Source organism: Macaca mulatta, chromosome 15, assembly GCF_049350105.2.
Source record: "Macaca mulatta isolate MMU2019108-1 chromosome 15, T2T-MMU8v2.0, whole genome shotgun sequence".
Classification (NCBI taxonomy): Eukaryota; Metazoa; Chordata; class Mammalia; order Primates; family Cercopithecidae; genus Macaca; species Macaca mulatta.
This window is the reverse complement of record NC_133420.1, coordinates 44,814,671-44,826,966: the sequence shown is the minus strand read 5'-3', so window position 1 is coordinate 44,826,966 and position 12,296 is coordinate 44,814,671. Positions and strand designations below refer to the sequence as shown.

Sequence of the window (12,296 nt, the reverse complement as noted above, 5' to 3'; positions counted from 1 at the left end):
AGTGGCTACTTTTGGAGGGGGATTGGTGGCTGCCTGACCTGTGCCTCTGCCTCCTGTGTCTGAGTGTGTCATTCCTTCTCTCGTGACAGGAGATCAGTGGTTGGTACTACCTCCTAGGGGAGCACCTGGGCCGGACCAAGCACCTGAAGGTGGCCAGGCGGCGACTGCGGCCGCTGAGAGGTACCTGCACACCTCCTTCAGCTTCCCTTCCCAGGACCTGCCCCCTCCCTCCTTTCCTGCATAGTGGCATCAGTTCTGATATTTGGTGGCCCCTGCCACCCAGGCTGCTATTAGCCTGCTGGGTGCAGGGACTTCTCAGGAGCACTTGCTAGAGTGCACGCTGCAGGCAGCCTCTTGCCCATGCCTCCACTGCTTGTCTGGTTAGACTTTCATTGGAGAGGCTATGGCCTGACCCCATGTAGTTTAGCTCCCTTGCTTGTGGGGTACTTTATGCTTCCCCAGTGGCTCCTTCCCAGCTCCATGTCTCAGGGATCCCCCAGGTTGCCTTGCTCACCTTGGGATTCCCACCTCTACAGACAGGGTATTTAGGTCCTGCCATGATCCCTGAGGCTCAAAACACAGATTTCATGGCCCTTTTCTATGTTCTGCCTTTCCCACATGCAGCCCTGGCTCCTGAGTCCTTGTCTGGATCGAGCCTCAGGTGTCCCCACATCCTGAGGCCAGGAGTGGTCCTGGGCAAACCCATGGGCCTGTTTCCCAGCACTGTCCTCTGGGTGGTCTGAGGAGGGGAGCCTTCTATGCCACCAGGCATTTTCTGATTCTGTTCTGTTGCCTTCCAGACCCACTGTTGAGAATGCCAGGAGGTGGGGACGCTGAGAATGGGAAGAAACTAAAGGTAGGGGTGGGGACAAGCTAGGGCATTGCTCCAGAGGCTGGATCTCCTCCTTGTCAGCCCCTGGGCCCAGGAAACCCCTAAAGGGGTAGCATTTGGTGCTTGAAACTCAGCAAGTCATGCACTTGGAAGGAATGATTTCTTGACTTTCCTGAGATGTATTACAGGAAATAAATGCTCTTCTTGGGGTATCCATGATTGTGGCAGGGGTGGGGAAAGGGCCAGGCACCCACCTCTGGAAATACAAGCATCTGGATCTTACTAACTTTAGGCCTCTAGAAACCGAGTCCTCCCCTTCCCACAGGCCTTCTTGGCCCCCTGCTTCCCCTGGGACTGAGGCTGAATCACCCTCTCAGGTTAGACCTGCTTGATGTCAGGGGGCAGCTGTGATTCTGAACCTGAGACCAAGGGGTTCTCACTCTATTAGGGCTTAAAGTCTGGAAAGGAGCCTTTTTCACATAAGGAGTTGGGAGAATTCTCCAAAATTCATTCCATCTCTTTGCAGGGCATGGCAGGGGATCTATGGTTTTCTTTAACAAATAAGAGAGGGAATTACTTGGCCAGGCATGCTGGCTCACGCCTGTGATCCCAGCACTTTGGGAGGCTGAGGCAGGTGATCACCTGAGGTCAGGAGTTCAAGACCAGCCTGGCCAACATGGTGAAACCTTGTCTCTACCAAAAATACAAAAAAGTTAGCCAGACATGGTGGCGGGCGCCTGTAGTCTCAGCTACTTGGGAGGCTGAGGCAGGAGAATCACTTGAACCCGGGCAGCGGAGGTTGCAGTGAGCAGAGATCATTCCAGCCTGGGCGACAGAGCAAGACTCTGTCTCAATTTAAAAAAAAAAAAAAAAAAAAAAAAAAAAAAGGGCCGGCCATGGTGGCTTATGCCTGTAATTCCAGCACTTTGGGAGGCTGAGGTGGGTGGCTCACTTGAGGTCATGAGTTCAAGACCAGCCTGGCCAATATGATGAAACCCTGTCTCTACTAAAAATACAAAAATTAGCCAGGTACGGTGGCACACACCTGTAGTCTCAGCTACTTGGGAGGCTGAGGCAGAAGAATTGCTTGAACCTGGGAGGTGGAAGTTACAGTGAGCCGAGATCGCACCACTGCATTCCAGCCAAAACAAACTCCCAGCAATTCATTAGCCCCTGTATACCACGTGCTTTTACCTAATCTTAACTGCCCACTCTGAGGCAGGTGTTACTTCGGCATCTCACAGATGAGAGGGACATATGCGGTTCAGAGCATTAGGCCCTCTCCGTGGCCACACAGCTGGCAGGTGGTGAAGGCAGGCTCTGAGTGAGGGCTGGCTGCCTTTTCAGTGTGCTGTGGCACACTGCCTCCTGTGCATGGCCTAGCTGGGAATATACTACGTTGCTGTAGTTCCTAATAGTATCTTACATATTACACAATATCGGCATATTACAATGTACCAAACATTTTCACGTTCACTGACTCAAGTCATTCACTTATTCATCATTCATTAAATATTTACACCTAGGGCTGGGCCCTGTGCTGGGTGCTGGGATGCATTTCTGGACCTGTCCAAGGCCCTGCCCCATGGAGCAGTCTAGAGCTGTGCTGGCCGGTGTGGTGACCACCTGCCACCTGTGGCTACTGAGCACTTGTAATGTGGCTGGTGTGACTGGGGAACTGAGTGTCAACTTTAGTTTTAAGTAATTTCAGTTTACCAGGCACATGTGTCTAGCTGCGACTGGGTTAGACAGAGAAACTTGCCAGGAGTAACTTGTCAGATTTGTTTTCTGTGGCTTCATTAGTTGAGAAGCTTTCCTCTGCCTTCTGTGGGGAACTGCAAAGACCTTTCCCCCTGTCTCTCTACTTGCCACGCACAGAGAGCATGGTGATCAGGGGGTCTCCCTCATGATTCATGGAAATTACATGGGTGTCAACACCATCTTTGCTTCCTCCAGCATCATAGGTTTCTTGGTGGCTTGTAAAATCCTGCTGCATGCTGGATTCTGCACACAGGCCTCAAGCCCCTGGGGGCCTTTTTCTGAGGTGTATTGGATTTTCCTGAGCTTGTGTGCTCAGAGATGTCTGTGGGACTCAGCAAAGAAGGTGTCCTTGTCAGAGGCTTGGCTGTGGCTCGGGGAGAGCCCCCGGAGTCCATCTCTTCAGCTCCTGTGCTGTGCAGGTGGGGAGATGGAGGCCCAGAAACCTGGGTGACCTGCCCACAGTCACACAGCAACAAAAGCTGGGCTGAACCAAGGAACCCTCTGTCATCAAGGACTTGAGTGCATGGCTGGGCTTCCCCAGGGGCTCTGAGATGGGCAAAAGCAGCTGGGCTCACCATGTGCTACTCTGCAGGATGCTATCCTGAGACTGCCAGGCAGGAAATAGGACCCGGGTTCTGGTCCTAGCCCCACACTGCCCTGCTGTTTGATCATAACCTCTCCAGGCCTCAGTTTGTTTGTCAGTAAGATGAGGAGGCTGGATTGTCTGATGGCCTGGAAATCCCTTCTACATTTGACTTCATGGTCCATGTATCACCAGATCCTGACAGCAACCCACTTCCATGGACAAAAGACAAATAAATTGACTTTTTTGTTTTTTGAGACAGAGTCTTGCTCTGTCGCTCAGGCTGGAGTGCTGTGGCATGATCTCAGCTCACTGCAACCTCTGCCTCCTGGGTTCAAGTGATTCTCCTGCCTCAGCCTCCTGAGTAGCTAGGACTACAGGTGCCTGCCACCACACCCAGCTAATTTTTGTATTTTTAAAGTAGAGACAAGGTTTTACCATGTTGACCAGGCTGGTCTCGAACTCCTGACCCCAAGTGATCCACCTGCCTCGGCCTCCCAAAGTGTTGAGATTATAGGCATGAGCCACTGCACCTGGCTGAAACTGACTTTTAAGTAGTTTCCAAGTGGCAGGCAGGTCTTCAGACTCCAAATGTTTTATGTTCCCTGTCTGGAGATGGGATGTCTGTGAGTGTAACCCCCCAAGGTGTCCTGGGATTCTTTAGGCTGGGGTAGTCTCCTGGATTTCCAGTAGGGACCCTGGGACTTGCAGGGGGAGGAGGTGTTGTTATAGAGCAGCTGCGTTTTCTGCCTGGGTTCTCCTCCAGTGAGGGGTGTTTGTGAGAACACTGGAATCACAAAGTGGCCCATGGCAGAGAATGCAGCCAGAACAAAGGCGCCCTCTCCCCGCCGGGCCCGGGGAATACTAACTAGTTGACAGGAATTTTAATATAAAACTCTCCCTCTTCCTTGTCATTCTGAGGTTTCAGGAAGCCTTCAGGCTTATCGTGCAGAGGCACACAGCACAGACAGGGCTTGGGGAGGTGAGAGGTGATTTCCTGCCATTCTTCTGTAGGGCGGGCTTCCCAGGGTGCTCATGCCAGGCTGACGGGTCCAGTGTGGGCTCCCACTGCTGGGGGAGAGCTGGGTTTTCATGGGGCAGCAGCCAAGGCAGGACCCGCAGCCATGAACCGCTTCAATGGGCTCTGCAAGGTGTGCTCGGAGCGCCGCTACCGCCAGGTGGGTGCTTGGCCTCTTGTGGGGAGCCTGTGGAGTGTTCAGGGGTGGGGGTAGAGGGACCATCAGAGCAGGATCTCGCTCCCAACAAGGTCTTCTGTTACCCCCTCCTGCTCCCTGCAGGCTCACTTGGATATGGGGAGGAGGATAGAGGCAGGAGCTGGACCCAAGGCCCCTTTAGGGCCCAGCTCTGTGTGGAGTACTAACCACTGGCTGGGTGGTGTTTTTGGTGAGATAATCCAGCTAGCTTTCTGTTCTTTTTATTTGGGGAGGGGCTGTGGGTGTGAGATTGAAAATGCCGTGGTTGCAGAGCAGCTGGGAGCGGAGTTTGTATTTTTGCTCACTTTCCTGCTTCTGACGGGACAGCAGTGCCCATTCTGCCCCCTGTGTGTGTGTGTGTTGGCGTGTGCTCGTATGTGAGGTCGGGTGTTTTTGTGTTTATGTACATACATATAACTTTCCTCCCCCCTGCTGCTGATGCCTCACTATGGCTCAGGATTCCTTTGGCTTTGGAATCCAACTTTACAGTGAGGGTTTGGCCTCAGCCTCCGGTCTTGGAAAGGGGGCAGAGTGGGCCATGATGATCCCATTAGCCCCCCTGTGTCTCTTCTAGAACTACGATGGACCATTTTTTCTCATAAAATAAAATAGGAATGGGATCCGGGATGGTGAAGGCAAGTGATATCTAATCTGGAAGGGAGTTCTGAAATTGTTCTGATTTTTAAAAAATCACATAGAGAAGCCCCTCTATTTGTTTTAATGACCAGACTGGACTGTGGGTCCTGACTCCTCTGACAGGCAGTGCTTAGGTCCCAGGAGGATGCCCAGAGGGGCCTCTGCTCCCCCGCCACCTGCCTGCTAGGGGACCCAGTATTCTCTCTCTAGCCCTCCCCAGCTCTCAGGCTCTGCCCTGCAGGCCCCACTCTGTGTTTCCTGCCCTCCTGGAGCTGGGAAAAGCAGCCCCTGTGACACTAGCATCTGGATGACAGGGTGGTGAGACAGAGCACTGGATGGGACATCTAGAAGTTCTTGGTCACCTTGGGGCTATGGGCTAGAAGATGGGGCATGCTCGCCATCAGAGTGGGGCCAGGAGCAATTGTGGGCTAGACCTAGGGCTCAGGGACTCAGAGTTCAAGATGGTTTCTGTGTTAGAAACCAGTGCAGAATTGAGAGCAGCAAGCTTTTGGTCAGGTCTGAGCTCAAATCTAGCTCTGCTCCTCTTTAGCTGCAGCTTTTGAGCAAGTCACTGTTCCTCTCTGAGCCTTTATCTCCTAGTCAGTAAAATAGGGATAATGAAATCCAGCGATGGTGCCGTGGGAGTGAATGGGATGATGTGTGCGAAGAGCCTGGCTCAGTGTCTGCTGTGCATATCTATCTAGGAGATGTTTAATACATGGCAGCATTTGGGGATTACAGTCTAGGCAGGACAGAGGAGCAGAAACTAGGCAGGAGAGCAGAAGTGAGGGGCTGGCATGGGTGAGACCTGGGAGCAGTGGCTGTTCCCGCCCTGGACAGGAAAGAGTGAGAACCACCCGCAGGAAGGACAGGCTCTGTCAGAAGCTGCCAAGGACTCGGGGCAGGGCTGCTCCCTTCACCTCCTAGTCAGAGCAGGGCGGAGAGCAGGAGGGTGGAGGGGGTGGCACTTGGGGTCTTATCTCCTTTCTGTAAAATGGGTGTACTCGTTTCCCTGGGGGCTGCAGGGATGGTCAGGTTCTTTGGACACTACCTTCTCAATGTGGTCAGTGATCATGGTGGACAGAGCATAAATTCTGCTTCCTCCGAACTAGGAGATGAGCTTGCCTCCTGGCACCCTCTCCTCTTCCCCTCCTTCACACCCCCAGCTGGCTGGACTGTGGTCTGGGCTGGCACAGGAGGGTAAGGGGCCCCAGCCCACAGTCCTGCTTGGATGTGGGGTCTGGGTTTAGGAGGAGGAGGCTGTTTTCTTGGAGCACACTCCTCCCCAGACCCCAATCTCCAGCTACTGCCCCAAAACTGGCCATCCAGAGCCCAGGGTGCCGGCATGGGTTTTCTATGCAGGAGGCTTTGGCCCTGGGTGGGGTAGGGGTGGGGAAGTGCTGGATGGGCTTTGGGACCCCGGCTTGTGCTTGGGTTGAGGGTTGGCTTGTGAGACCCCTAAAAAATCCTCGCTGGTTCCATGGAGGGGGCCAGGCTCCTGGCGTCTTCCCTGGCCTCAGGCGGGCCTGGCAATGAGTGGCTGCTCCTTTCCCCCAGCTTTCCACACTCGCACCCGCGTTTGTTTTTCTTTCTTTCTTTCCATTTTTTTCTCTTCCTGTCTTAGCTGCGTGTTTTCCCAGAATTCTTATGGGAACAGGGTATTTTCCTGCCTCCTCCCCCTTCCCCTTGTCTGTCAGATTTCCTGTTTTACAAACTCGCTTTGAATCCAGGCCCGGGGCTGGTGGGAAGCAGAGCCTCAGAGGTCCCTGCAGCTTCCAAGGCCCTTGGTCATTCTGGGCTCCCTCCCACTCACCTTCCTCATGCCTGGCCCTGGGATGGTTGGCAGGTGAATGAGTGCAGGTGCCCAGTCTTGCAGGGACAACCCTCAAAGGAAGGAGACAGAAATCTCCTGACAAGGCCGGCACCCTTGACCTTTTCCAGGCTTGCTGAGCTGCCTCTTTCTCAACTTGTGTGGGACACCCTTCCCTGTGCCTCACTAGGGCCCACCCCAAGTCCCACTTTCTCTAGGGGGTCTCTTGGGACCCCTTGAATCCCTTTTCCGATTTGTGCTGCCTTTAGCAGCCAGAATTGGCTGGCATACCACCCTACATCCTCCTGTGGGTGGGAAACTGCTAGGTTGTCCTCCCTACAGTAGCCTTTGCTGAATTCCTATCGTGTGCCAAGCATGGCGTCCACAGTCGGAGCATAAAGGACTGAGAATGGCCCAGTCCTCCTGCTTTACTTTAGTGCCTGCTGTGCCCTGCTTTGCTGTGGAGAGGTTTGTGTACCCTCGTGCTCCTCTGGGGCCAGAGACCAAGGCTGTGTGCCTCTGTACGTCTGCAGAGCCTGGCATGCAGTAGGAGCTCAATAATTGTGTGCCAATTTGAAAAGAAAAGAGCATCCAGATGGCAAGGCCCTCTCATGGACTTCTGAAAGTAGGAGTTGTGGACCTGTCAAGCCAATGGGCCTCAGCAGGCACATGAGTCAGTGGCTAGTTCAGGTCACAGGAAGCCTATCTGTGACCTTACCTGCCCCTTACCTGGGAGTCCTCACTGGATGCCTTGGGGCCCTGGCCACAGATTGGCCCCCAGAACCCCAGCTCTCTTCCTCTGACCCTTGGCCTGAGATGGAGTGAGTGTGTCTCAGTGTTCCCTCCTCTGTGCTCTGGGAGAGCAGTGACCAGGCTGGTCTTGTCTTTGGGCCCTTAGCACAGGGCCAGCCCCAGGCTAATGCTCTGTGAACTTCTGTGAGAAAGGAAGAAGGGAGCCAGGAAAACAGTAGATCAAAGGTGAGGCCGAGTTGTGCAGTGCTGATGGGCCCTTGGGTCAAGGGCTGAGCTGCTGGGGCTCAGGATGGCAAGGTTTGCTTCTCCAAGACCTTGTCCATCCCAGGCCCTCCCCACATTGGCATGGGTTTACCTGCTGAGCTCTGGCCTTCCTGCTTGGCCCACAACCCAGTGCTCAAGTTGTCTGGGCTGAGATAGGGACACTGAGGGGCTGGCCAGCTCCTTTGTGGCTCTGATTCCTTTGGAGAGGAGGGTGGCTCTTGGCAGGGGTGGGCTGTGGGCTTCCTGACCTTGGGATAGAGGCCGGAGCCTCCAGCTTCTGGCAGTGACTGGGCAGGACTGTGTCCTAGATCACCATTCCGAGGGGAAAGGACGGCTTTGGCTTCACCATCTGCTGTGACTCTCCAGTCCGAGTCCAGGCTGTGGATTCCGGTAAGTGAGTGACAGGGGGATGCCAGCTCCCCTTGCCCACCACACATATGGGCTTTGCTAACAGAGGCTGGAACTAAAAGGGGAGCCCCAAACTGGAGCAAAGTGTCCTGGCTTTTCAAAATATTTTTAAGTGACCATAGATGAAACTGCCATTTATAAAATATGTCCACTTTTTTGTTGTTTTTATCAAAATGAAAATAGGTTTTTATATTTTGTTTCCCAATCAGTTTGAACAGGAACTAAACCTATATTTTCAGCAATGGCTGCATGGGAAAATGAGAGTCATTTGTGAACTCTATTTGAAGCTGGTATTGTATCCTATCCTGAGCCTGATCAGCGCTTAAAAAGAGCCATCCTTCCCTACTTTTCACAAGTGAAGATTTCTGTTAATCACAGAGTGAGCATCTCAAAGACAGAAGCCAGGGCTCAGTGGTCAGGGTGTGTGCAGTGCCTGCACAGGGGTGGGCATGAGGTTTGTGCACAATGATTGACAGAGAAGGAATGAATGGAGTGTGGGAGCCTGGCCCTAGGGAAGGTTCTCAATGGAGTAGGAGGCTCTGGGGAGGGGTAAGGGCCTGGGTGGAAGGGTGGACTGCAGAGAGGTGAGCCAGCAGTAGGGGAGGCAAGCAGGGAGAAGGGAATGCAAAGGGGATGCCTTCTTTCAAGACTCTTAAGAGGCACCAAGTTCAGCCCCTCATTTCACAGATGAACAAACTTAGAGAAAAAGGGAGGTCCTTGTCTGAGGTCACCATGGCAGCAAAGGACTCCAGGTCCTTTGAAGGGGTCTTGGGCTTCAGGGGCCCCTGAATGGCTTTTCTTTGTCCCTGCAGGGGGTCCGGCAGAACGGGCAGGGCTGCAGCAGCTGGACACAGTGCTGCAGCTGAACGAGAGGCCTGTGGAGCACTGGAAATGTGTGGAGCTGGCCCACGAGATCCGGTGACAGGGGGCAGCGGGTGGCCTGGGGCCTCAGACTGATGGCACACCCTCCCCACCTCTGGGCACACTGCCTTGCCTGGCCCAGCTCTTGCTGCTCCCTCCTTTGCCCAGCTGTGAGCAGACAATTCCTTTTGCTCCTCAAGGAATCTGTTTCTTGGCCTGAGAATGGAAGGTTCAGGCTCAGAGCACTTTCGGATTCCAGAGCAAACAGCAGGGAAGATGCTCTCAGACTCTGTGGTTCAGGACGGGGCACCAGGGGGTTGCTTTCTGCTTTAGCTAATTATTTCTGCTACCTTAGAGCTAAATCCATTTGTTATTTAAGGACGTGAAGATGTTGCAAATGTTTCAATTGCGCAATTAAAAAATTATTCTTGAAAATGTTGGAGTCTCCCAAATTTTGATCCCCTAGGGTAAAACCCCGATGGCCTGATTTTAGGTCTGCTTCTGGAATGCCAGATGAGGGCTTGCACTTAGGGAATCTCCGAGCTTTACTTGCTTATATCTTGCTTATGACAAGCATCATGGATTGAGTATGGAACTCTTTCCTGTTGAACCTGGCGTTGACCTCAGGGTCCTTCTCAGCCACTGCCCATCAATAGGAATTGACCTAGGCGACCCATTTGCTGTCTCTTGTTTAAATGGCTTCTTGCATCCCTTCCTGCCCCAACACTGGGGGCTTCCCTGCCGCATCTGCCTCCTCTTCCCCCCATCATCCTCCCTGCCCTGTGGGCCCTCACTCTGGCTGATACTGGTTTTCCCCAGGCTCAACCTCTCTGTGTGATCCCCCAACTTCTAGGAGCTGCCCTAGTGAGATCATCCTACTCGTGTGGCGCATGGTCCCCCAGGTCAAGCCAGGACCAGATGGTGGGGTCCTGCGGCGGGCCTCCTGCAAGTCAACACATGACCTCCAGTCACCCCCCAACAAAAGGGAGAAGAACTGTACCCATGGGGCCCAGGCACGGCCAGAGCAGCGCCACAGCTGCCACCTGGTATGTGACAGCTCTGATGGGCTGCTGCTTGGCGGCTGGGAGCGCTATACCGAGGTGGCCAAGCGTGGAGGCCAGCACACCCTGCCTGCACTGTCCCGTGCCACTGCCCCCACCGACCCCAACTACATCATCCTGGCCCCGCTGAATCCTGGGAGCCAGGTATGGACAGCTGGTGTGGGGAAGGTGAAGGGTATTGGGTCCCTGTGGGAGGCCAGGAAGACTTGAAGACCCAAAGTTGTGTGATGAGGAGCCTGCGAGGGGCTGTGATGTTGGGCAAGGAGATGGAGTATGTGCTAGCTCTGCCTTCTGCAAGGCTGTTCTTTGTGGGGAGGACGGATGGGTCTATGTGGCCTCAGGGCACAGATCCAAGAGCAGGGCATGCACAGGCTGGAAGATTTCAACTCACAGAAGGAAGAGCTTTCTACCAGCCTGTGCTTTTCCCCAATGGAATGGGCTGTGTTGGTAGGTGGTGAGCCCCCATCATAGGAGGGGTGAAAGCAGACACTGCATGATTGCGTGGTGGGATGATGGAGTGCACTCCCCAAAATATTAGTCCCATGAGATACTCTAGAAAAAAGGTGTTCTGAGGTCAGATAAGCTTGAGACATATCCTGTACTCTCTTCCTCATCTAGGAGATTCCCAGTGCAAAGGAGCCTAGTAGAGGCTCTGCTGGCATCCTGTACTACAGCAGGTGGTGTCACCCAAATAACACCACATTTCCCAAACTTGCCTGATGGGGGCACCCTTGAGGGCGTGGTTGGTACCGTCTTACCATTTCAGTGTTCCATGGAATGCACTTTGGAACAAGCTGCTGTAAAGGAAGTTGGGGACTTGCCAAGGGGCTAGACTTCATGACCCATAAAGCCTCTTTTAACTTGAATATTCTGGGATTTTGTGTTCTCTCCCTGCCTCCTCCCTCAGCTGGTTACCAGAACTGCTGTTTTTCTCTTGTGCCCTGAGGTGCTCCACTTCCTCTCCCCTGGGGCCCCTGTGTCCAGCAGCCTCCTGGGCTGTCCTGCCCTGCTCCTGGGGCTGAGGTTGTTCTCCTGTCTTTCCCTTGCAGCTGCTCCGGCCTGTGTACCAGGAGGATACCATTCCCGAAGGTGAGTCTCCTGCTGCTGCTGTGCCCTCCTAGCTCAGAGAGACATCAAGGATCAGCTAAGGCCTGGCCCAGCCTCTGCCCCTGAGTTCTGAGGCCTTTCCAATGGAGTCAAGGTCACTTAGCCTATCGACGCAGACTCTCTTTCCATGTGGTACCTTCTCTCCCTCACAGAACCAATGTCTTTCTTCCTTGAAGCCAGAACTAAGAAGGAGGAGAGGGGATCTTACCAGGGCAATTTAAGAGACAGTGTGTCCAGGCCTCAGGCATTCAACTGAGATTCATCCAATTTTACTGAGCAGCTGATATATGTTAGGTGCCAGAGGCAATGTGGTTGAGCTTGCATGGAAGGGAGTCATGGAGCGTGGAGCTGGGAGGTCTTGAGTTAGAATTCTAACTATGTGATTTTGAGTAAATCATGTCCCCTCAGCTGGGCATGGTGATTCATGCCTGTAATCCCAGCACTTTGGGAGGCCAAGGTGGGTGGATCACCAGGTCAGGTGATTGAGACCATCCTGGCTAACACAGTGAAACCCCGTTCTCTACTAAAAATACAAAAATTAGCTGGGCGTGGTGGTGCGCACCAATGGTCCCAGCTACTCGGGAGGCTGAGGCAGGAGAATCACTTGAACCTGCGAGGCGGAGGTTGCAGTGAGCCAAGATCATGCCACTGCACTCCAGCCTGGATGACAGAGAGAGACTCTGTCTTAAAAAAAAAAAAAAAAAAAAAAAAATCATGTCCCCTCGCTGAGCCTCAGTTTCTTCATTTATAAAATGGGGTCAATAATTCCTACCTCAGAGCGTTGTTGGGAGGATCCCATGAGAGAATGGTTGTGAGTAGTTGCCTGTATACTGAGAGATGCTATACAGAGGGTAGCTGTCTTTGAAATGCACAGGTGTCTCTGCTGTTGGATGGATTCTTCTTCTTTGGCTTTTAAAATCGGGATGGAGGCTGAGCTCAAAACCACTTTCTTTTCCCAGGAAGGCTGAGATATCGGTCTTGAGGCTGAAGCTGGCTGGGCAATCCT

The 12,296-nt window shown here is 53.3% G+C and overlaps 1 protein-coding gene across 9 annotated transcripts in view; it reads left to right on the top strand.

Annotated features, from left to right (window-relative positions):
• The window catches only part of RGS3 (regulator of G protein signaling 3), a 133,548-nt gene that overhangs the window by 34,721 nt on the left and 86,531 nt on the right, over positions 1-12,296 (top strand). For 6 of the 9 annotated variants that reach the window (XM_077968301.1, XM_015117029.3, XM_028834959.2 and 3 more), the window contains 6 exons: positions 90-180; positions 801-856; positions 8,162-8,243; positions 9,074-9,179; positions 9,976-10,327; positions 11,233-11,272. In XM_077968301.1, the coding sequence (XP_077824427.1) occupies positions 90-180; positions 801-856; positions 8,162-8,243; positions 9,074-9,179; positions 9,976-10,327; positions 11,233-11,272 (727 nt within the window). Of the gene's footprint in view, positions 1-89; positions 181-800; positions 857-4,084; positions 4,355-8,161; positions 8,244-9,073; positions 9,180-9,975; positions 10,328-11,232; positions 11,273-12,296 lie in introns of those variants that run through there. The other 3 variants (XM_015117033.3, XM_028834962.2, XM_077968303.1) reach the window with 3 other exon arrangements.